The following is a 25,629-nucleotide window of genomic DNA, read 5'->3' as shown; positions in this document are numbered from 1 at the left end:
GCCAGGTTCTAGCACATGAACAGCTTTTACTGAGATGAGAGGGATCTGTAGACAGAGATATGAGAGGCGCACACAGGCCTCAGTTCCTTCCAATGGCTCAATGGGTGGCATTCACTTATGCATAGTGGGTGGGTTGGTGAATTATAACAGGGTTCTGTTGAGACTATGGGAATTCACTGCATATGGGAAGAGCACCTGTGGGAGACTGGGTTGTATCCTCTGTAAATATTCCCATATTGCAGCTTTTAATTCTACTGTTATTGAAAAACTGCAACTGCAAATTTTGCAAACTGCTTCCCCGCCCCCACTGTCCAAATTGAAAATTTGTTCCTGGGGCTCCCATTACTCACCAAGAGGATCACATTGGCATTAGCATTAGGTGGAAAGTGTATCACTATGGAATAATAACCAAGGAGCATCCACATGACATTCAGTGGTTAGTCTAACAAAGTAACTCAATGAAGACTTCTCAGTAAGTTAAGCCGTCATGAAATAAGAGGCGAGATGCTCTTGTAGACCAGGAACTGGTTAAGCAACAAGAAGCGGAGAATAGGAATATATGGAGAGACTGCAATGAAGTTAGAATTTTGCATTGACTTCTGTGGCTCATGGTTGCTGTGATCTTGGAGATGTGGTGGGTGAAAGATATTGTAAACATGTATTACACTGTGCAAAATGAAGGGTGATTGTTAACATGAGAGAACACCTAAAGATTCCTAAATACCAGACTGAAAAGTGTTTTGTCTGAAAGCTGGATTTCTTACAAATGAAAGGCTTTATTGATTATTGTGAAGCACTCCTGTCAAGAAGTAAAATTACGATGAGCTACACCTTAGGACACTTTCACAGTGGGAGTTTGCTCATGTTTGGTATGGAATTAAATGAGCGGAATACCTTCTAAAAATACTTTGGCAGACTGTTTACCTATCCCACATATTCGAAGTCTAACAAGTCTTCTTCAGTGTGCAGCTACAATTTTCAAGGGCAAAGTATTTGAGGGACTTAGGCTGAGATGCTACTCACACTTTCCTGGGAGTATGTCCCAGTGAACTCGCTGGGGCTTACTTCCTAACAGAAATGGATGGGATCAGGTTGTTTATCTTGAAATTGCTAAACTCTGCAATGCAACTATTGCAGCATACATAAGAGTTAAACTACGACTGATATCCTGTTACAAAAAGCCTCTAGCTTTTTTGAATTTTTTATTTTTTTTAAAAAAATGTATTAGCTTGTGTCCGGACAGGGACATTATCTTGTAAACAGGTCAATTATATCCAGTTTTATCTGTGTGTGATTGGCACATGAAGGTCAGCACACTCGTTTCCTCAGTCACTATATTCATTGCTATTCTACTGCTTACTGTCTACATCAATGAGCAGAGCCTGGCAGAAAATATATAAGGTGCTGGAGTTTTTTTGTCCCTACCCATAATTACTCTTCCTTTCTCCCCTAATTAGTTTATAGAATTAAACTGCAGTTTGCTTGTACTTTTAATTAGTGTAGAACAAGTAAGAACAGAAAGGGATATAATTGGGGGGCGGGGGGATGGCGTATGGTGATGCAAAGGCAAATGGTTATTAGTCTTCATGGTTTTACTTCAAAAATCAACATGGTCCTTTTCATTAAAATAGTCTTCCCAGTGGGAACTATTTCCCATCGCTGTCTAATAACAGCAACCAAAGAATGCAGATATTTCCACACTACCCCCAATGGCTTTTATAGCTCATAATCTGCTCTTGAAGACTTAACATCTGTGTGATTTTTAAAATCAGGTAAGACTTTGGTTAAGTGAGCTTTACTCGCTAGTCTGAAAAGCAAGACATGTGAACATAATCATGATATATCTGGGTCCCTCGTATATCAACTCTAATATGCTCTGCTTGATATATCCATCTAAGGAAGTCACAGACCAGCTCTTGTGTTTCAAAGCAAAAACTACATTCCTTAATCTTTAGATATATTACTGAACAGCATACAAAGGGAAAAGGTCATTGCAAAGGCAATCTTGATGTTAAAAACTTTAACTCAGAAGGCCTTGTGTAGATGTGAAGCAGTTGGTAAGGGATGCCCCTACCACAGGAGTGGTCAGACTTATGGCTTGTGCTTTACTATAAAACCAGGTTCTATGTGCAAAAGACATAGTTAGAACTGAAGAACATGGAACAGAATGCCTAGGAAATTTCCAAGACTGGGAAATTGTTTTCAGTCCCAGAACTGAAGGAAGATCACAGTCCTTTCACAAATGTTCACTCCGGGTTAGCTATTTTCATTCCAATAGCATAATTTAGTTAGAAAAGTCATTTTGTAGCTATTACTGTAAAATAATTGGGAGTCAAAAACCCTTGCAGATCTATTGCAACTCACCCAGAGAATCCTGGGAATCACAAAAATAAACACTAACCCAAACTGAATAAGAAGTTTATCGGAAAAGTAAATAATAAGACATGTGTCATGTTACTGCAGCATCTAAATTTTATACGTTGATATTTTCCACTTTAGAATTTCCTGGTTTCAGCATCATTTTTATTATCCAGGTCTTAACCATAGACAGTTCCATAAGTCAGTGCTAGTGTTACTTTTGCAGGTGCCCAACTCATGTGTCTAACTATGAGTTGGTACCCTAGAAGTTATGAGTTATGAGAGTGGTTTAGAACAAGCAGCTGTCATGCTTCTGGGGCTATTTTTACAACAACAATGGTTATGAAACTTTACTCCTCCAGTTTTTAAAATGAAATACATTTTTCTCTGGAGGATTTGTGGCTTGAAGGGAAAGTTTTAAATACCGAGATAATGATATAATCAGTCTGTTTTGAAGGTCAGAAACATTATGGTTATCCGAATGCAACATAAAGTCCATATGCACTATTCTTCTATTGTAGCTTCCTTATTTGGTTTTTCCATTCAAAGAAAACTAAACAATAGTGGGGAGAGCCGATGATTGGAAAACAATTTCACACTAGTTTCACATTGTGTCATACACATGGATTATAGTTAGGGTTTATATCCGTGGTTAAAATGGATATAAATTCAATTTACAGCATATCATGAGAAAATCTAGCTGTGAATTTTAAATACGTGGTTATTATTATTATTATTATTATTATTATTATTATTATTATTATTTATTAGTCACTATAGTCACAAAAATGATCCAAAGTGACTTACAACACAATATAAACAGTAATACCAAGGTCAACAAACAAACTAATAAAAACCTAAAAAATGTATCTATACAAATATTAGTTCCATTTATTTATTAATTAAGCAAGGCTTTAAGCAAGGCTCCAAATGATTTTCCATCTGAAACACAGGCATATTTTTCTCAGAGTTGTGCATCATTATGTATTTTGCAGTCTTGAGGTTCCATAAAAAGTTTATAAGCACTAAAAAGATAGCAATAGATGGTCTGGTTCTCAGCCATCTGTATTTTGCTTGCGACAATGAAGATGGCTTAGCAGAAAATATTTTGTTTTGTTTTGTTTTGTTTTTGAAATCATTTAGATGATTCGACATCAGAAACCACAAACTGGAGAATGCATATATTTCAAGAATTGAGATGACAACCGATGAACCACTAAGGCCTTGACAAATTTTAAATTAACAAGCAGTCACATCATGCTGGAATCCACTGGGTCTTACCTAAAATGCCAATACACTCCACCTGCACACTCACACCTTCTGTGCCAACTTTTAAACGTCTGCTGAAAACTTTATTTTTATTTTGCCAGGCCTATGCAAGCAAAGAGGTAGGCTAGGCTGATAGATAGCGAAAAACTAAAGGGCTACCAGTGAGCCTCATGGCTTAGTAGGAATTTGACCCTGGGTTTCCTTACTCCTGTATACACATGAGAACATGGCACATGGTACTTTGTACTTCATTCTGTTTTTACTAAATAAGAAAACAAACCTATACTTTGGTTCGATATGGCAATAATTATACAATAATATTTTTGTTTAGTTTATAAGGTTTCTTTTTCACCTTATATACTACTGAATTATTAGTTTAACTTAATGTTTATTTAAGTTTAAACTTTGCTGCTGTGGGAAATTTTTATTATGGAGTAGTTTTATTGCTCTTTTCATAGCAGGTTATGGCCAGTTAGATTTAACAGTTAATTGGATTTTTGCAACAAAACATGCTGCATAACATTTGCATAGTACATTTTATGGAAAGAGATACTGAGCATGTTGTGACACCACTTTACTAGGGCATGTCGACTTCCACGGGCAAGATGTTATAAATATTTTACAGAAACTGCAATGTCATAGGGAAACTGTACTTATTCATGAGAAAGGGCTCCCCTCGTCAATATTAGGGAATGCCCTTTGTTTTTGGATGAAATGAAAACTAGAAAATGCCCCAACAATAACATGAAGAAGAGTTTGGATTTGATATCCCGCATTTCACTCCCCTTCAGGAGTCTCAAAGAGGCTAACAATCTCCTTTCCCTTCCTCCCCCACAACAAACACTCTGTGAGGTGAGTGGGGCTGAGAGACTTCAAAGAAGTGTGACTGGCCCAAGGTCACCCAGCAGCTGCATGTGGAGGAGCGGAGACGCGAACCCAGTTCCCCAGATTACGAGACTACCGCTCTTAACCACTACACCACACTGGCTCTCCAGGCAAGTTTCTTCTTGAACATTTCTATGTTATTCCTGGAACTTCAGTATCCACACCACGGCCATCTTATATAGACTGGCTCGGGATTTAATTGGTTCCATGACAACCATGGAGATGTCTCAACATATCAGGGCCTTACACTCGTGGTGGATCACGCCCTTGATCTGGTCTTACTATATAATAGATTGGGAATGATCTGGTAGTGGGAGGAGTTACAATTACTCTGTCATGGATGGCTTGTTAAAAGGTTAGCTTTGGAATGGTGGTGGGAGTTCCCCTCTGCAAAAACAGGCGACTTTGCAGGATAGTCTGCGCCCTGAAACTGATAGAATCTGAGGGATTCCTGAATGCTCTGAGGGCATTAATAGCTGACCTCACTGATGCTCCTGTTGACTTCCTTGCCTCACTATGGAATGCTAAGATGGATATTGGCAATCAACACAATCAGACCCTCCAAGTGTCCCTATTTTCCAGGGACATCACTGATTTAGAGAAGCCACCCCAGTTTCTTATTTGATCCTGGAATGTCCCACTTTTCCTTAGGATGTCCCTATTTTCACTGGAGAATGTTGGAGGGTATGGAGTTATCCAACCCCCAAGCCGTCTGAAGGCAATCCTGTATAGGGAAGTTTTCCTTCTTCTAATATTTAACGTTTTATTATGTTTCCATATATGCTGGAAGCTGCCCAGAGTGGCTGGGGCAACCCAATAAGATGTGTGTGGGATATAAATAGCAAAATTATCATTATGGAACAGGACGTCCCTATTTTCATTGGATAAATGTTGGAGGGTATGCACAATCCCTCTCAAATTGTGGTCCAGCATTGTGGTTCAGCTCCCTGGTTTTCCAGAGAGCTGTGGGTGATGGAACTGGTTGACTGACTACTTGAGCACCAGACACGAGTATGACTGAGCACAGGAAGGGGAGACAAAGTTAGGGGAGAGGACAAAACTGTAAATTCAGCTGTATTACAAAAATGAGAGGAACCTTATTTCTTTCATGGTGGAAAAATAACAATAATAATATAATATTCCCTCCTGGCTAGAAATTTCCTTAATTTCCCTTTGCAAGCCTATTACTCTAAGCCCAGCAGCTCTGATATTGTGGGAACAGGACAGCCATGGCATCTTATATACACTCCTGCCTGTGTCTCCTATGCTGTTCTGTTTCCTGGTTCTTGAGTCCATAAAATGGAGGCAAAACCATGCCAAGGAACCACAGGAAAGTGCATGATATATGCAGCGTACTAGAGCTGCACTTTCTCATACTTTTGACATTGTGGCCCAATTTGACAGCCTGACCACTGCTTATACAGTTAAATAACAATGCAACCCCCCCTTCTGCTTAGAAGTATGTTTTGCACCAAGATTCGCAGCTTGTCAGGCAGCTGTTTGGCAGTAACTGATCCCCTTGTTAATCCGCAGGTAATTATTGTAATGCCAATTGCTACAGGGTAAACTTTACACAGTAAAGAAAGGTAGCTGCTAATTACTCAGGAGTAATTACCCTTCTATATAACACTTGTAGATGGCATGCAGTGCTCTATCTAGTCAATCTAGCCTAAGATCACTGTGATCTTAGGTAAACTGCCCAGTAGCCACAGCGGCTGGTGGACATATAATTCTGCTGAGTTCAGCTGAAGGATATAATCATGCCATTAGTCAAGTCAGTTACTAGTTACATTTGTTCCAAAACATATCTCAAACATATACTGCTTGGTTCTTTCAAGCCCTTGGCTCTATAAGAAGCCAAAAAAACCCAAAACTCTGTTTCCCTAGTTTATTCCCTGACCAACACAAAGTGGGGTGCACATTTCAAAGGAACAGTGTGTTTTGCCATATTGCAGCAGCAGAGAACTTAAAACTTCTTTATGCTTCTTTAGTAAACTGGCCCTTTAACTCTGGTGCTCTACTGCTGAAGTTGAAGCTCACGGCCAGGTTCATGCTGTTTTAGGAAATTAGTTATCTATCCTTCCTACTGTCTTGAGAATTCATTGTTTTCAACCTGCTGATTATTATATTTTTTAATTGTCACAAGCTGCTTGAACTGTGTAAATTAAGATTCCAGTTTCTTAATGTTATGTGGAAAAAACAGAATTTTTATAGAACAACCAAAGCAGTGATAATACACCTCAATCTCCTATGACTCACCAGTCAGTGGTTCTTATGGAGTTCATGCAATATGCTAAATGCTTTCCCACCCCAATATGTCGAACTGCTCTGTAGCTTTCCAAAAAAAGAAAAGAAAAAAGCCCAAACCCTGCCCCTCTCACCCATACAGCTAAGAAGGAGCACACTTAGCAGGGGCATAAAATATTTGCAAACTGCATGCCCCCGTTTCAGGTCACTGCTAATATGGTGTTAAATTAGAAGTTCCTCTTACAAATTCAGACTTAGGGCACTTAAAAAAAAAAAGTTAATCAATACTTCAAACAAATCCATTACCAGATAGCAGCTAAACTGCTCTACTGCAATCCTGTCCTGGTATCGTTTGTATGTTCCAACTGTGTATGCCTCTCAGGCAATGCTTGTAACATTTCCTCTTCATGAATGATCATCTGTGCAACCAGCATAGAGGCATTATTCCAAGAAAATGTTAAAAGGGACAGGGAGAGATTAGGGGATGAAACTAAAGCTGAGCCTTAAAGTGAAAGGAAGCAATGGCTTTGACATACATTTTTACTTTGACGAGAGAAACAGACAATGACATACCATATTGCAGGCTAATTTATATCTTCTTCTTTTTAAAAAGTCTTCTAAATAGCCTAAAATCAAGAAGAATGTGTTTTCTGGAAGGCGTTCGTGATTATTGCTGACAATGACTCACAACAACAACACTGTGATGCAATCAAAAAAGGTAACCTTTCCTTTGGTAGAGCAAACCTGTCATACAGTATTTTCACCAATGATGTGCTTTTTCCTTAAAGGAAGGCGGGGTTACAACTAAGTATCAGGGCAATAAAAAAGGGGGTCTTATGTCAGGGACATTAGAAGTCAGTTAACAAAAGTATATGTTCAGGCTGAGCTGAGAGGGCTCTCCCCCCGCAAAGCATTTTAAGTCTGCTGAAATTGAACTGCTGGTTGCACAAAGAAGAAAGCAGACAGTCATTAGGAAGTTTAGATATAAACTCAAGAGCGAAAGAACATTTTCTTCAAGCTGGCCAGCAAGCCGAGTTTCAAGCAGCATGAATCCTCTACTCAGTACCTTGTTATTTTCACTGCTACTTCTTCTAACCCTCAGAATTCAGGAGCTTATAGAGGCTTGCAGCTGTGCCCCTGCACATCCACAGCAGCAAATCTGCGATTCGGCTTTAGGTGAGTCATAAACACTATACACTTTTTATGCTGCCTGTAAGAAATCAACTGACGCTAGATTAACTGTGGGCATACTTCTCTGCAAACCCTTTAGGGGCTCATATCCAATAATGCTTGTTTGGGACTCTGAAGAAGTGGTTACACACAAAAAAGATTTCAAGAATAATATTACAAAAGCATCTGGAAGCAGTTGCTCCCGTTTATTTTTGCTTTTCAGTTTTCTCTGCAATGATTTGTTGTAATTGGTGGCTGAAATCCTTTATGGGTTTTCTTCATGATGATTTTCTGAGCATTAGATTCTGACATTTAATATGTAGAATAATAAGGATGTGGGTTATATGTGTTCTGTGGAGGGCTTGTAGGCATTCTGTTTGTTACACTGCTTTCTAAATAGATATTAACATTCACTTATTTTTTAAGATAATCTGCTTTTTATCATTTTAAATCGAGAATGTATCATGTTCAAAACATGCTATTTAAAATTGTGTATGGCTGAACATTTCTGCAAAATACTCTATAGAGGCTAAGTATAAAATGCCTAGTTTTATTACTAAGTATTCGATCTATAAATTTAAAAAAACCTAAAGTTTTACAATTAGAGAATAGGATAGGAAAATGTGACTTTTGTAGTCTTTTCATTTTCAGCTTGAGCTGTGGCTAGTTAGCTTCCATCCAGAGTGAACAGTAAATGTAGAACATGAGTTTCTAAAATGTCACAAAATTAGCATCTCTATGGGATAGGCAATACCTTCTGCATACTGATTAATTGCTTTCATGTGCTGACAGAAAATCTTTGTAGCCATGACAAACTCTGTTTAAAACCATCAATTAAATTGTTTCTTAATCTGGCTGTGTTAAGTAATGTTTTCATTAAATTACGTACACCAGACATGACAACCTAGAATAATGTGAAGTATAGGAAAAAGTACCAGCTAGTGTTACTTGAGTTAAACAGCTGTTAAATGCGTAAAAGAAAGCAGTATTCAAAATGCATCTGATACAATTCTGGCGCATGACACTGCTCTGAAATGTGAAATATATTCACAGAGATATTGTGCTGATGACCAGTTTGAAACTAGGAAAGAAGACTCTGACACCCAACAGTGTTTAGTAGTACATTAAGCGTCAATATAAGGGGGAGGATCCCTCTACACAATTCTTCAAATACCTTTTTCTAGGGTTTGAAAACCAAGCATGCAAAACACTAACTTGATCCAAGTCCGTGCATTACTTAAAAGTAAACAAATATCTCAGTTGCTACAATGGAGCAAAATGGAATGTTTAGTTACTTAACAGATTTAATTCTCGAAGTGCTTTATATGGGCAATTAAAAACATAACTGGGTGCATATTTAATCTGGACTACTGAACCTTTACTTACTCAGGTCTTTGGAGTGTTAATGTGACAGGTGGCTGGGGAAAGCAAAGACCATCCAGTTTTTCTAAACAGCATAAATAACTACTGACTAATGTGAACTACAGAGAAAGATCTTATGCTTGCTATTATACCTACTAATAATAAACTCAGCTGGTGAATACTGGCAGGATTCTAGCCAAAATGGGGCCACTAAGAAACAAGAGGGATGAATTCAACAGTATCAACATTCTCGAAGAAACCTCAGAAGCTCAAAAAATATTTAGCAAAAAGAATTGAAGGGGCCAAAGCACACCCACTCAAAACAGACCAGTGAGAATTGAGCATGCTCAGTAGTCACATAATGCTGACTGAGGTGGTAGTAGGAAAATGAGGAGGAGGGGGTGGAATGCTGAACAGAAGCACTAAGCGCTGCAGCATTTTGTTGTAGGTCCTTCTTGTAAACCCATATTTCCCTATTCTGAAGTACACTTCGCAGCCATTGTCATTTATACTTGAGGCCAACGCTCAGGAAGCATATGGAAGAATGCCACCTATGAATAAGGTTCGTGCTTGTGATGTATGGTCACAGAATTGTGAATGTTTCCTATACCCAGGGACTAATCTACTAGGAAACAAATGAAGTTTCAACTTCAGGGCCCCTAATCCTGGAGGGAGTGACTATATTCATGCATGTATATAACAGCTGTTAAATGCGTAAAAGAAAGCAGTATTCAAAATGCATCTGATACAATTCTGGCGCATGACACTGCTCTGAAATTTTTACCCGCCCCGCCCCCACCAATAACTTGAAAACTATATGGAACAGGAAATATTTATCCACACCAGTGACTTGTGGATAATCCAGTATAGCAATTTTAATCAAAATCTGAGGTATAGTAGTTAATTTTTTTAAATTGTGGTGATCTATCATGGAACAACCCCATTGAAGAAGATAACAGTGGTTACCCAGATCTCGCTACTGGTTGCAAAGGGCTCCCCACAACAGCTCAAACTTCAGGGCCCTCCAATTGTAGTTCTACCACTGTCTATACCTGCTGCGCCCTTTTCCAATTCAAACTTGAGAAGGAAGCATGATAGAGGTTGATATTTGTAGAATTCTCTTAGGACATTATAACTACTGAAGGAGCTCCGGTTGATATACTCTGAGGGATGGAAGTGATCGTATGACTGCTCTTGTGTAGCTCTACTTTGCAAGAGTTGTGGGTTGTAAAAATTCAGAAATATCACTTCCATAGTCTGAACATCCTTTTTACAGAGCATGAAAAATTAGAGAATGATTACGAAAACATGAAAAATAGTAGTATGTCTGTGAATGCAGAATAGCATCTAAATATGATAAATTCTTAGCACCAGACTTTCACTTCTTTGAAAGTTCTTTACTATTTTTAGTTCTAGTTAAGTTATTAATAATTGTTAACTTCTTTATTGACTACTTTATAAAACTTTTATCTTGCCCTTCCAATGCATTTGCTTTGCTCACGTCAGCCATCTCAGAGGTCAGAAACATATACATATTTGTATACATTACCTATTGTACATACAGACCACTGAAGAATGGTCAAAATGTGTTAGGCTTAGTTATACGCAGTTTGATTTGATCTTTTCAAATGAGTATTCATTGGTTATGTCAGTTTAATTTGTTTATATTTATAATATAAAGCAGCTTTATATACTAGTTTATACTACTCTATTATGTGGTATTTTAATGTTCAGTTTGCAGTTTCTTTATCCATTGGGATGTTCAGGGAATCTCACAGCACATAGTAAATCAATATAAAAAGTAGAAAAGAAAAAAAATGTTATACTAAAGGTATATGAAAATTGTGTTAATGCTTCAGCTGTTCCTATCTTTTATTGCCATTCCATTTCTGTTCCTTTTTATTAATTTTGCTCCTTTGAAAATTATATGTGAATGAAGGAGGGTATCCCAGGCACTGGTTAAATCAACAGACCGTACATGGGTGACCTTTGGCTAATTCAGAACCCTTACCATTCCCAAGATGAAACAAGAAGCACTTTCATTGTTGCATTTGTCTGTGTGATTAGTGGTTTTGCTGCTTTTGTTGCTTCAAGCTATGCCTAGTTTCGAAACATTCATAGCTACTAAGTAGGCCCAAGTAACTTGGAAGAAATAAACTGGTGTGCTGGAATTGAGAAATATCATGTGGGATGGTGGCAGAAAACAAATGCATGATTCTTAAACGTACGTTTGTTTCAGTATATGGCAGCAAAAATTCTATACTGGGCACACGGTAGACAATTATGTTATCTACTACACACTGTTTATATACCTTTATATGTGACCTTACTTGACAAACTTGACAAACTAGCTTCAAAGTAATAATTACTTTTCAGAACATGAGCATTATTTTTTACCTCCTACATCTTACCTCACACTTGATTCTACTCGGAAGTAAATTAGACTTTTAAGAGTTATTGAAAGAAATGGAGCCTACCTATTGAAAATTACAGATATTGAGCACTGTATTTGTGGCAAGAACCATCTTTGCTCAAAGTATATTTTAGGAGAGATTCCAGAATTCAGGTAAATGCGTAAAAGAAATCAGTAAGCACAAAAAATAAGGAACCCACTGTGTGAGAACCTAAATGGGAAAAAACCAGGGGTTCAGGTCAACATACAAAGCTAGCAAACAAAGTACAACAAATGTGTTCATCACAGTATACCCACTATTCCAAGGCATACAGTGCATACAAGCGGTACTTCAGACTTATCACAACAAATACAATATAACAATTAGTAATATATATTCATATCGCCAGCACAAGGGAATTCTTGAAAGCGGCGGAGCAGCTGTAGCAACAGACAGGGCTAGAGCCTGGTGATCCCAGTTACGAAGAGAAACTCCTTCAGTTGGCAATATAAGAGAAAACTGTGGCAGCCCCAGCCAAACAATATAATATAAACTCTTCCTGACCATGAGAAGCAGCCATACAGATAGAAACTGCCCTACCTCCTCCACCCCACTATCAAGGCCTAACTGGATGCTTTTTAATGGACAGTAAGGAGAGAGAAATTATATGCATCTTCCAAGTATCCATTTATATAAAATACTTAATATTTCTGGAAACAGAATCTATGTCTTAGTGATGATGGATGCTTTCTACCTGCTGGAGATACTCCTCACAGGCTTTCATAGAATTTCATGTTTTATCTGGCCCTCTTCCATGCTGATGAATTAAATTTTGTATAAAAATAATATAAAGTCTCTCAAAGCTCAATCCTTTGCACGCTTACTTCACTGTTCAGTGATGCTTACTCACATGTAAGTGTGAATAGAATTGCAACATCGATGCTCTTTGTGTACGTTATGTTGGCTCTCACCTGGAGTACTGTGTCCTCACCTGGAGTACTGTGTCCAGTTCTGGGCACCACAGTTCAAGAAGGACACTGACAAACTGGAACGTGTCCAGAGGAGGGCAACCAAAATGGTCAAAGGCCTGGAAACGATGCCTTATGAGGAATGGCTAAGGGAGCTGGGCATGTTTAGCCTGGAGAAGAGGAGGTTAGGGGGTGATATGATAGCCATGTTCAAATATATAAAAGGATGTCACACAGAGGAGGGAGAAAGGTTGTTTTCTGCTGCTCCAGAGAAGCGGACACGGAGCAATGGATCCAAACTACAAGAAAGAAGATTCCAGCTAAACATTAGGAAGAACTTCCTGACAGTAAGAGCTGTTCGACAGTGGAATTTGCTGCCAAGGAGTGTGGTGGAGTCTCCTTCTTTGGAGGTCTTTAAGCAGAGGCTTGACAACCATATGTCAGGAGTGCTCTGATGGTGTTTCCTGCTTGGCAGGGGGTTGGACTCGATGGCCCTTGTGGTCTCTTCCAACTCTATGATTCTATGATTCCTGATGTTCTTATGATCAAGAGGGCAAATGGAAGTAATATACCACCCCCCACTCCACCCTTAGCTAAACATAGCTTTGTACTGAAATATTGTGGGGTTTTTGCAAACTACCTAGAGGATTTCTAGACTAAAAAATGAGGTAATGATGATGATAATATTAATAATAGTGTGATGGTGATAATAAGCAGCTGCTGTAGCTGACACCTGTGGAATAATCAATATTTTCAAGACATTTTTGCTCAGCCTGTGAGGAACTGGGAGTTCTGAGCTGTTGTTTAGAACAGGAGCAGCTTGACCCCATGACCCCATACTGGAGAAGCAAGTTCCTTTGCAGCAACAACCTATGCCATAAGCTTGGATAGCTGGCCACACAACTGAATTCAAAGCCCTTAAAGAATAATTATCCAGCTTTCACAAGTGGCAGTATAGTTCTCCCTTCTATAATTCATAGCCACCAAGTAGCTAGGAGTTAATACTTTTTCTTTTTCTTTCTCGAAACCTTTATTAGGCATTACAGATATAGACCATCTTAAAACATGCATATACAAAAAAATTAAAATATATACAAAGAAGCATCCATATAATATATATATACACTAACAGAAATGTATTAATACATAAATTCTACCTCCTGGACTTAAGATGTGGCCATTCCTGCTTTAGGTCATCCAGGGCTAGCCCAAGACATTTTGCCACCTGAGACAGAGAGCAAGTGGCAGAACTCCCTTGCCTGGTCATGCCAATTTGTATAATACTCAATACTGCCAGCAAAGTTGTTGTTGTTGTTTTGCAGCTGAAGCAGAATATCCCACAACAGTCTACCCTACACTCTGGCAATATAAATACAGCAATAATACATTTAAAAACTAACAATATGCTGCCCTTTCAAAAAAAATCTCCTGCCTGAGGTGGTCACCTCACTCTCCCTTATGGTAGGGCTAGCCTTGAGGCTCCTTCCTACAGGACATCTACATCATTGTTAAGTGCAGTGATTTATAAAGCTAGATGGAGCTAACACATACCTTTTCTGCTGCATAATGCTAACTAACAGGCTTTTGCAAATGTCCTCATTTGCCACACAGCAAAATGTATTCTGTTTGCTCAAAGGAAGTGTGGTTTGGGGACTATGGAAGCATGTTGGAAGCATTTTTAAATTTCTTTTATAGACAAACTCATGAACCTCAATGAATAAGATCCCAGCGTCCTTGCCAGCAATTTTGTTATGAGTTCTGAAGCTCTGGAACTCATTAAAAAAAAACCCTACTGATGTATTAATCAGCAAACTTGGGTGATCCAGTATTTTACCACTGAAAGAATACGAAGTAGCTAATTTGTGTAATTATCACAGTTGATATTTCCAAATTGGCTACCATTCATCACACTAATGATGGCTGACTCCAGCTGAAATAAGAGAACAGCATACAGCTGAACACAAATTGGAAGAGACAACCCATACTGATACACAGGAGAACGACTTCATCATTACAATTTTGGTTAACCAAATCTTTAGGGGTCTGTATTTTCTTCATGACTGCAAGACAGAAATATCTAGAGCAGGCTTTTTACAATACTACAGGATGCAAAACAACATTCTTTTCTTATACAGTGGTACCTCGAGTTACAAACGCCTCAGGTTACAAACGCTTCAGGTTACAAACTCCACTAACCTGGAAGAGTTACCTCGAGTTGAGAACTTTGCCTCAGGATGAGGATGGAAATGGTGTGCTGGTGGCTCAGCAGCAGCAAGAGGCCCCATTAGCGAAAGCACACCTCAAGTTAAGAACAGTTTCAGGCTAAGAATGGACCTCTGGAATGAATTAAGTTTGTAACTAGAAGTACCACTGTAAAGCTGTCAAAATAAAATATAAAATACTGTGGCCCATAGGTGGGATTTTCCCATCCAGTTTGGTTTCTTTGAAAATGCATCACCCATCAGTAAAACTGCAGCTATGCACATATTTCAGTTATATAAAATTATCCTCAGAGAAAGGGCAGGGGGACGGGACCAGGGAGAATTGACATGGTCCACCTCTCCTTTGTTGAGTTTGGCAGAGTAGAGGGAGGCGCAAAATAGTTTTCAGACTGTTGGCTCAGGGCCCAGGGAACAGGCAGGCAGGAATAGCTACAGAATTCCCTCATTTATCTATCTCTTTTTGGTGATGTCCACATCAAACAGAAGATGATCAACCATCTACCTGAGGCTTGAGACTTGGGTAGGAATGGCTGTGAATATTTTCTTATTAGTAGCCCAAAATTTCTTTCAAGAGGCCTTAGAATCCAATTCATTGGACACAAAAGTTGTTGGACATGATGGCACCTATGCTATCCTCACAGGAGAGGTAGATGAAAAATAAGAGAAACTGCAGAAAAATTAGCGAGAGAGAAAGAGATCTTAATCTTCTACCTGTTACTCCCCCTAATGTTAAATACATCACATGACTACAATTTTCCTTTTTCCTTCACTCCTTTGCTGTATGCAAGAGATGTTCGAGGGAGGATTAAGGTGTTAAGACCTTGCATGGGAAGGAAGACTGAATTATCTCTTCCTAGTAAAGAGCTCCAGCAACTTGTATGGGCAAAGAGGATAACATGTCTAGGAAGAAGAGCAACCATATACGAACATCCTTCAGAGCAGCAGCACTGCTATGCTATTTGAAGAATGTTATACATTGTTTACCTTGGGAACAGTTTCTTTGCACTCCAGCGGGTGCAGAATGCCACGGCGAGACTCCTTACGGGGTCCTCGCTGCGAGATCACATTCACCCGGTGCTATACCAGCTGCACTGGCTCCTGGCGGTGTACAGGATCAGGATTAAGGTGCTGGTTTTAACCTTTAAAGCCCTATACAGCCTAGGACCTTCGTACCTACGGGACCGCCTCTCCTGGTATGTCCCACAGAAGAACTTACGGTCTTCAAACAAAAACATCTTGGAGGTCCCAGGCCACAGAGAGGTTAGGCTGGCCTCAACCAGAGCCAGGGCTTTTTCGGCTGTGGCTCCGATCTGGTGGATCGCTCTGTCACAAGAGACTAGGGCCCTGCGGGACTTGACATCTTTCCGCAGGGCCTGCAAGACAGAGCTGTTCCACCAGGCCTTTGGCCAGGGCATAGCCTGACTCCCTCCTTTGGCAATTCTCATTGAACTCTAGCCCAATGGTTGCCATTAATCTGATTTGAATTAATTTTATAATGAAATTTTAGAATGTTGTATCATTTTACTGTTGTTAGCCGCTCTGAGCCTGGCTTCGGCTGGGGAGGGCGGGATATAAATAAATTATTATTATTATTATTATTATTATTTTATTAGGGTGGGGCAAGAACATCCATTTTCATCTGGTTACTGGTGGAAGGTAGCCCACATAAGCTTGGATTGCACAGCAAGCTGAAATATATGTTTACTGAGAGTGTGGAAATATGAGGGTACTTGGAGAGAAGTTTGCTTATTGCTACCAACTCATATTGAAGTAATGCAAGAGCAAACCTGGGTTACAGCTTGTGGTTAGTGAATAGAGAACTTAACCATGAGAACTCCCAATTTGAACTAAATAATATACCAAACCTTGGCTCATTTTGGGACAGCAGTACAAAGGACTGAGAAGGAGTGATGTAGCTATGAATTCCCCTTAGGAGTCCACATATTCCCATCGTGAAGTCATGTGAACCAGCCTGATATAGCATCAATACTGCATTAACAGAATTTGGTTGAATTCTAGATGTAAGCACTTGCTATGTGAAATTATTACCATAGGAGAACTCTAGTCTTAATCACATTCATCTTCGTATTAGCTGGGGGGGGGGGGAGAAATAGACTGTACTAAATACAACAGCAGCTGTGCTTTATAGTGCAAATCATATGTCACACTACAGAAACAACAGGTGAATAAATTCTAAAATGTATGTTTTGCTTTCATTTACTCGCAGTGATTCGAGCAAAAATTTCCAGTGAAAAAGTGATCGCATCAAGTGAAGACCCTCTTCATACTCACAAAATGATTCGATATGAAATCAAACAAATAAAGGTACATGAAAAAATTGTTTATTATGATGCTTAAATGCCATTGAATACTACTACTACTCCTGGTCAGTTTTATACTCAATTTCAAATGTGCACATAAGGGTGCAACACATACTACTTATCTGGGCATAAATTCTGTTGAACTTCTGATCAGACATATATAAGATTGTGCTGTAACATGATTTTATACCTTCTGAAGTAATCATGTCTGATCCATGTTTAGGAGAAATATTTTTTTGTACAGTGGTACCTCGCAAGACGAATGCCTCGCAAGACGAAAAACGCGCAAGACGAAAGAGTTTTCCGTTTTTTGAGTCGTTCTGCAAGACGAATTTCCCTATGGGCTTGCTTCGCAAGATGAAACGTCTTGCGAGTTCTTGCTAGTTTGTTTCCTTTTTCTTAAAGCCACTAAGCCATTAATAGCCGCTAAGCCGCTAATAGCCGCTAATAGCCGTGCTTCGCAAGACGAAAAAACCGCAAGACGAAGAGACTCGCGGAACGGATTAATTTCGTCTTGTGAGGCACCACTGTATTGGAACTTGTATTAGAAAACAACTAATGCAAAATCATAATTGTAAGTACTTGTGTTAGAAACAAGATTCAGGACAGATTCAAACACTTTGCTTTGCAGATTCTTGGAAACTAATTGGTAGCCAGTGCAGCTATGCCAGAATCGGGGTTATATGTTCAGCCCGTCCTGCTCCAGTCAACAAGCTAGCTGCCAAATTCTGCACCAGCTGCTTTTGAAGTCTTCAAAGGCAGCCCAACATATAACACATTACAAGATGTTACCAGAACATTGACAACAGTAGTTATATATATAGATTTATGGTATCAGATTCATTTTATACCACCATTGGTAGGTGCTTGAGAAGCCTAGGATGAGATATTCCCCAACTGTTTGGTTTAGGAATCTTAGGGTTACAATGGTCGATTCAGACTTTATGGGATTATACATTAAGAGTGGACACTGCATGGGTTTAGATGGTTCTTATGCATACTCCTGGCAGACAAAGCTTTCTGAAAATATGTATGATGGAAAGAGAATCTGTCTAATCTACATTTGTCTCTAATTTCAAAGTCAGCAATAAGTGTAAAGGTGTCATTTGATTTTGATAATGAGTAGTTCTGTATAACCAATATTCTGGTTCACCTGAAAGGTCAGGGTTGCAAGTCTGAGGATGCTCTTAGATCCAGCATTGTTCCTTGATACTCAGGTTGGGTCCACATCCAGAGGAACCTTTCATCAGCTTCAGCAGCTTCTCCAGCTGCATCCTTTCTTTCTCTTTTGCAAGTGGCAGAAAGAAATCCCATTGAACACAGAATAGAACATATTTCACGGTGTAGCTGGCAGTAGAGAAGTCTTCTCCACCTGCATTGCATCTGGGGAATTCCATTTAGGGCAGTTATGAGGCTGGAGGAGCCTTGTGGTTATGATATTTGCAAGACCAATTCCTCCCATATCTGCACTGACTTCAACACGTGCTTCATGACAGTGTGTACTGGCAAACACTTAAGCACCCACCTATCACATTTGCTTGGATGAGTTCAGCAGAGAGCACTGCTGCTGATGAACGCATTTTATTAGGGAAAAAATCAAGAAACATAAACTTTTGAGTGGAAGATCAAAATTTGTGCTTTGACTTAAATGGTACTGTAAAGACATAGCTGTCTTACATGTTAGAATATTTATAGACCTGAGACATTTCTTTATAGTTTCCATCCCTTGTAAATGGTAATAAAATATAAATGTGCAAAGATAAGACTAGATAATTTTTTTTAAGTAAACTTCATTTGGGTAGATAAAATTCACTTGTGCTATGTTGCGATGGTTGGCCTAAATTTAGATCTGTTGCTATGTTTTTTAAAGAAACCTTTCTGTTCAGCATTTAAACTTTAGACACATATTTTTCAGCAATATTTTGAATTTATAGCTGTTTACAGTTGTCAACACTTAACATAATATAATAATGGAAACTCATTTACAGTTGCATTTCATTAACAATTACTGATGGAAGTCATTTAGAAGGCGCATTTCATGATTTCCTTTCAAAAATAATATACATAGTCTTTTTGTGTGCATTGTTTAAGAAAGAATTATGTCATTCAGGGGTAGGCAACATGGTGCCTTCCACATGTCTTTGGACTATAATTTGATCATTCCCAGCCAGTAGGCTCAATTGTTGGAAAAGATGGAATTTGTAGTTCTAGCAACTTGCCTGAATGCTTTCCATGTGAGTACTAGATAACAGGAAACTAAAATAATACTATCAAGAACAGAGGCTCAGCATATACGAAGGTCAAAACTGAATATGTCACTTTTCTGAAATTCATACTAAAAACAGGGTTTAATACAACACTAGAACTCAGCCTTACACAACTGTCAGGCTCATCAAGCAAATATTTGTGTGAAAATAATTTATATTAGACATTGTTGTGGTTTATTCACGGTTCTGTTGCTATGCAAAGTAGAATTTCTAAACTGTATGACTAAACATTTAACTGCAGCCTTGGCTAATGGCTTGATTAGCCTCCAATTTATAACTGAGCAAGCTAGAGGGGAGAAGTTCCCACTCTGCTCTATTCTGTAAGCCCTCCCCTAGCCCTCCCAGAGCAGGAGTGCCAACGTGAATAAAATATTGTGGGGGCCCAGGTAAGCCCTTCTCTGGAAAATTGATCACATGATGTGGCACACGCACACAATTTGAATGGGAATGCCCATCAACTTTGGGGAAGCATGTGAAGTGCCCAGGCGGTCATCTCGGACCGCCTCAAATATTTTATTGTGGGGGCCAAAGCCCGCACAGCCCCTAGGGGTTGGCTCCTATGTCCCAGAGGACTACCCTGTGGACAGGAGCTTGCACATACTGGCTAGTCAAGCCACAAAGCTTGACAATCTTATCTAGCTGTACTGCCACCCACCCACTCCATACACATCATTGCCACACACCATACTAGCAAGGTATCAGTTGTAACCTCACAAAAAATCTTAGTCACAACACTTTTTTCTTCCTTTTTCCTAATACAGATGTTCAAAGGATTTGAAAAGTTGAAAGATGTTCAATATGTCTTCACACCTTTCGATTCCTCTCTCTGTGGAGTGAAATTAGAAGCTAACAACAAGAAGCAATATCTCCTTACAGGTACGGTACACAGAAGCCAAGGCAGTACACAAAATGTATATTACAGTACCATGGCCAGTGGGAATCAAGAGCTTATTATGCTATTTAACAATATAAATACTGGAGCCCATATAAAGCCAAAGTTCGGGCTGTGCTTGCGTACGTAACATGATACCAAAGGAAGGAATTAAAACATTGCGCTCTTGTGGTTGTTCCAGCAGTGCAAGCATTTTTGCTTGGCAGACAGCATGAACCCCTCTTCCCCTCTACCTGCTTTTATGGGAATTCTCCTGACTCTCCAGCATGGATCTGGGGGAGCCATAGCGGGATGAGAGGGTAGGAAAGGCCCCCTTGCGCTGGCATCCAATAGCATGCAGAATTAGTGGAATCTGGGCCAAGAGGCCCCTGAGCCACCACCCAACCAGCCGATTGGGCAAATTGGGGCAACCTCCCAGAGTAGATAGCAGCGGGCTTAGGATGAGAAGTTCTGTTGTACTTGTCTGCACATGCAGTGATTTAGTTGGATACAACCCAGAGAAATTTCTGTTACAATTGTACCCCTTGTTTTAATTCAAAAAGTTGTCCTTCTTGCTATTTCTATTTTCTAGCAGGCAAGGTATACAGAAGAACAGTAGTTTGTAAATTAAAATAAAATGTAAGAAACTTTCCTCTGCCTGAGTATGCACAGTGGCCTCCAAAAGCCACATTTGGAAAAGAGAAACAAATGGGGCGGGGGGCAGAATTGGCTTGATTCAGCCCCAAACAAGTTGTGCTGTATTGCTTTTATTGTAATGTATTTAGTACAGTGGTACCTCGGGTTACATACACTTCAGGTTACAGACTCTGCTAACCCAGAAATAGTATCTCGGGTTAAGAACTTTACTTCAGAATGAGAAAAGAAATCAGGTGGCGGCGGCGGCACAGCAGCAGGAGGCCCCATTAGCTAAAGTGATGCTTCAGGTTAAGAACAGTTTCAGGTTAAGAACAGACCTCCGGAACGAATTAAGTACTTAACCTGAGGTACCACTGTACTTAGTTATTTGCTGCCCTGGGCATCTAAGAGAGGATAGAAATTTAAATAAATAACAACAATAAAAACAGTATCCTGGAGGAGACTCAGGATGGGTCAGTGTTATTATATTTAATGGTGGGGTTACACAGCAACATTTCATTGCAAGCTCCATGTATTTATTCATTATGTTAAAAAAAAAATTGCTTCAGCAAATCTTAGGGTGACATTCACAAGTAACTGAAGTCAAAAAGTAAACCTTTCATTGATGTGGATTGTATCTTTAGTGCTGGGAATGCAATTCTGAATGCTGTGTTTTGATGTTTACCCCAATGCAGGACAGATTTTAGATGATGGTAAAGTTCTTATCCATTTGTGCAATTACATTGAACCATGGGATGACCTTACCTTCTCTCAAAAGAAAAGCCTAAATCAGAGATATCAAATGGGCTGTGGTTGTAAAGTAAGTATACCTTACCCATTGGAGTATCATTGCTCTTTCAGACCTATAGCACAAGAAAGCTTGAGCAAGGCAATCTCTTTCATTTGAGTATTTGTTTGAACTCATAAGCCCAGGCAGCAAACAAGGTGCCTGCCAGCAGTTGTTGGGACTACAATTCCCATCAGCCCCAACCAGCTTGGACAGTGATCTGGAGGGATGGAGGTTGTCATCAAACAACATGTGAAAATCCTATGTTGGCTACTCTGGAATTAGCCTTCTTTGGCCTGCCTTTTCTCATTAAGACTAATCTGGGATTCATTCTGACTTGAAGGAAAGTATACACACTTGTGTGTTACACTTTCCCACATCAAGCTGCCTTGGCTTGGGTGATTCTTGTTAACCTGCCATATCTAGCACAGCTTTTCTTTGTATTTCCATCTGATCTCATGGACAATTTTCTCACCAGTGCTAGATACTGCTGGAGAGAATTAGATGAATAGGCCATGTTTCACATGAAAATATATGTTTATCATAAAATTGGTGCATGCACTCAAGGCTGGTTCCCATATTTCATGTGCATAATGTAGAAATTTGTCCTAAAGATACATGTGCAACATCAATACCAACAGCATGACTCTAAGGGTCAGACTACATGTTTAGCTTAAGGTGAAATGTGCAGCTAAATTTCTTGTTTTTTTACAATCTTAGAAGGCCTCACTGCAACACACTGGGAAGTTTATCCCTTCCCTCCCCAGTTACAACTCACCCCACCTCCTGTGTGACTAGTAAAGGGTTAGTTGCTGTTATTGTTTTTAAGTACCTGTTGTCACTAATGGGACCTTTTGTGTAGCCACACATCAATTTTGGGAGGGTGTCTGTGGCTAGGAAAGAAGGGAAAGCAAGAGACATAGGGCTTATTCACATTTACTTTTCCTTCACTCTTTCCAGGCACTGTCCACACTTTGAAGGTCTATGTCCGAGCACCCTTTTGTTCCCCCTCTGGAGCTTTCCCTGAAAAAATCCACTCTTTAAAGCTCAACTGGAGCAAATGGCAATTTGCGGAACATCTGAATTGATGTTTGCTCCGATTGAGTGCTAAAGAGCGGGTTTTCACAGGGAAAGCTCCAAGTAAAAAACAAACTAACCCACACACACTTGGACAAGGAGCTTTAAAGTGCAGCTTTTGCCTGGAAAGAGCTGAGCAATAAATAAGTGTGGATAAGGTCATAGCAGCATATCATTAACAGAGCATAATCTGTAGTCTGACCATAAGAACAATTTGCGGAAATAATGTTTTTATGATGTTTTGAAAAGTTTTTATTTTACTTTTCACTGTGTTTAACCAATTCCCATTAATAATAATAATAATAATAATAATAATTATTATTATTATTATTATTCTTCTTCTTCTCCCTCCTCTTCTTCATACTAATAATATTTAAAAGAAGGTAACATCTCACAGGAAACAAAATGTGCAGTCAAATATATATCAAGTTGGTCAGTATTGTCTTATGTTCTATGTTTAAGGAATACATTCATTTTGTACATATATAATATATATGGTTGGCCAAAAGATCTAAACTGTTCTATGTTGAAGAAACCCTTCCCTTGTCCCAAAGCAACTAGAAGAGGATTGAGGAACCTGTGGCCCTCCAGACTACAACTTCCACCATCCCTGATTATTGGCCATGCCCGCTGAGACTAAACTCATCCCTGAACTTTCCATAAGGTTTACAGTATTTCACTTCAGTGGGTACCAGTTCCTTTGCAGATATGGGTAGATGGAATTGTACGCACTGGCAAAGTATTTTTAAAAATGGGATATTAATGTACTTTTCCATGTTTAGATTTCTACTTGCTACATGGTCCCCTGCTCCATCTCTACACCAAATGAATGCCTGTGGACAGATTGGCTGATAGAGAGGAAGCTGTATGGTCACCAAGCAAAGCATTACGCCTGTATCAAACGCAGTGATGGAACATGCAGTTGGTATCGTGGTGGCCCTCCTCCAGAAAAAGACTTTGTTGACATCAGTGAACCATGAATCATGTAATTTCTTTCAAAGCCCCAGGGGGTTAAGTCCATCCGACGCTGTGCGCTCACTGCTGCTTTGAACTTCCGACAACTGTCTCTTGCTTAGAAACAAAAGCAAATTGTGCTGTGCAAATAAAGTACAGAGGTTGTAGAATTGGCATCCAGTCAAGAAGAGAAATGAATCTCCTGGAGGTAGCACTCCTTGATAAAACTTTAGAGAGCAACTATGTGGAAGCACTTCTTTGTTCTTTAATAATAACAATAACAATAACAATAATTCTGCTTTTGAAATCAAAATGAATGTAACCATATAAAAACAAGATGCATCAAAATTTGGACTCCTGTTAATAGGATGAATTTGCTCTGTTTTATTCCAAAATAGCACTTCTGAAAAAAATGGAGTAGCATGAGACATAAGAGCTTTGACAGTATGTATATTATTACAGTCTGCTGTAAAAAGTCTGATGAAAGATTATTTTTCCCATTTCAGATTATTCAAGTTAAATGTTTTGTGAGTGCCATTTAAAATGTTCTACTTCACTCTTCTGTATGCTACTTACTATGTCTCATCTAGCCTTATCTTTGTCTTGAAGGATTTGTTCATAACACATATTTGATAATCAAAACAGATCCAGTGTAGCAGTCCAATCAACTGGAATATACTCTAAAACAGAAACTAAGGCTGATTATTGTTTTACACAAGTATTATGACATCCGCATCCCCTGAATGAACACCATGACATTATCAGGCCAAGTAAACCCAACTTCATACAACTTAGAAAAAGACATTTTTTTCCTTCTAGTAGTTTGAGAATGTATGCGGTTCTCAAGTCTTGCTAACTTATGCACAAACAAGCAAAATGAAGGGAGCAAAACATGGACAAAAGATGGATGAATTGATCCTAGGGCATGAAATGCAAGTGCCTCTTGAAGTATTGTAGGGCATTTCCAGAGGAGGCTGGATAGAGTTTGAGAACCTTTAGCTTAGACTGAAACACAAAGCTAGGATGATATGCTGTGGCCTCACACATGGGGTGAAAGTATCATGAGCATCACTACTTCAATAATTATAGATGTCCAGATGCAGTGCCTGGAACTTAAATATTTTGCAATATGATGGGACAAATCAAGGACAGCTCAGGTATAACGGCCTCTACTGAGTATGCAATTTCCTGGTTTCTTCATGCAAAATAGTTCTACATTCATAGAATCTTAGAACTGTAAGGAATCTTGAGAGTCATCTAGCCCAGCCCCTTCCAATGCAGGAAACCCAACTAAAGCATCCATGACAGGTGGCCATACAACCTCTGCTAAAAACCTCCAATGAAAGAGTATCCACAGCCTCCTGAGGGAGTCTGTTTCACTGTAGAACAGCCCTTACCGTCAGAAAGTTCTTCCTGGTGTTTAGCCAGAATCTCTTTTCTTGTAACTTGAAGCGACTGGTTTGGGTCCTAACTTCTGGAGCAGGCGATTAAAGAGGTGCTAACCTTCTAATGACATCCCTTGATGGTGATCTGGCTACTGACCTGCTTGTAGTTCCTAATTATTGATACCTATTCTCTGTCCACCACCGTTTTACAGCAGAATTTGCACAGACTGCAGCTCAGTAATACAACATCTGCCCTGCATGCAAAAGGTCCCAGGTCCAGAGGCAGCTAAGCAAAGGCTCCTGCATGATAAGGTACAGAGATGTTACCAGCCAGAGTACACAATGCTGAGCTAGATGGACCAATGGTCTGATTCAGTATAAAACAACTTCCTATGACCTGTGCATTCACCCCAGCTCATAAATTTGTTTCTATAGATACACCATAAAAGAGGAAGCA

General features: G+C 39.3%; 2 protein-coding genes across 2 annotated transcripts in view; one reads left to right on the top strand and one right to left on the bottom strand.

Moving 5' to 3' along the window:
• Window positions 1–25,629, bottom strand: part of SYN2 (synapsin II) — a 145,786-nt gene that overhangs the window by 38,277 nt on the left and 81,880 nt on the right. The gene's annotated exons all lie outside the window — the stretch shown is intronic.
• TIMP4 (TIMP metallopeptidase inhibitor 4) lies at window positions 7,569–24,433 on the top strand. The gene is made up of 5 exons (XM_053377673.1): window positions 7,569–7,935; window positions 17,102–17,199; window positions 20,224–20,338; window positions 21,665–21,789; window positions 23,616–24,433. The coding sequence occupies exons 1-5, from the start codon at window positions 7,806–7,808 to the stop codon at window positions 23,811–23,813; spliced, it is 666 nt and encodes a 221-aa protein (XP_053233648.1). The 5' UTR covers window positions 7,569–7,805; the 3' UTR covers window positions 23,814–24,433.

This window comes from Podarcis raffonei, chromosome 2 (assembly GCF_027172205.1).
Source record: "Podarcis raffonei isolate rPodRaf1 chromosome 2, rPodRaf1.pri, whole genome shotgun sequence".
Taxonomy (NCBI): Eukaryota; Metazoa; Chordata; class Lepidosauria; order Squamata; family Lacertidae; genus Podarcis; species Podarcis raffonei.
Note: the sequence above shows the minus strand (reverse complement) of the source record. Positions and strands in the feature narration are given on the sequence as shown.

Bases quoted from the DNA above. Each gene is read 5' to 3' on its own strand.
- TIMP4 (XM_053377673.1), top strand. From the start codon at position 7,806: ATGAATCCTCTACTCAGTACCTTGTTATTTTCACTGCTACTTCTTCTA. The intron at 7,936-17,101 runs GTGAGTCATAAA...ATTTACTCGCAG, and splicing joins AATCTGCGATTCGGCTTTAG to TGATTCGAGCAAAAATTTCC. The intron at 20,339-21,664 runs GTACGGTACACA...ACCCCAATGCAG, and splicing joins GAAGCAATATCTCCTTACAG to GACAGATTTTAGATGATGGT.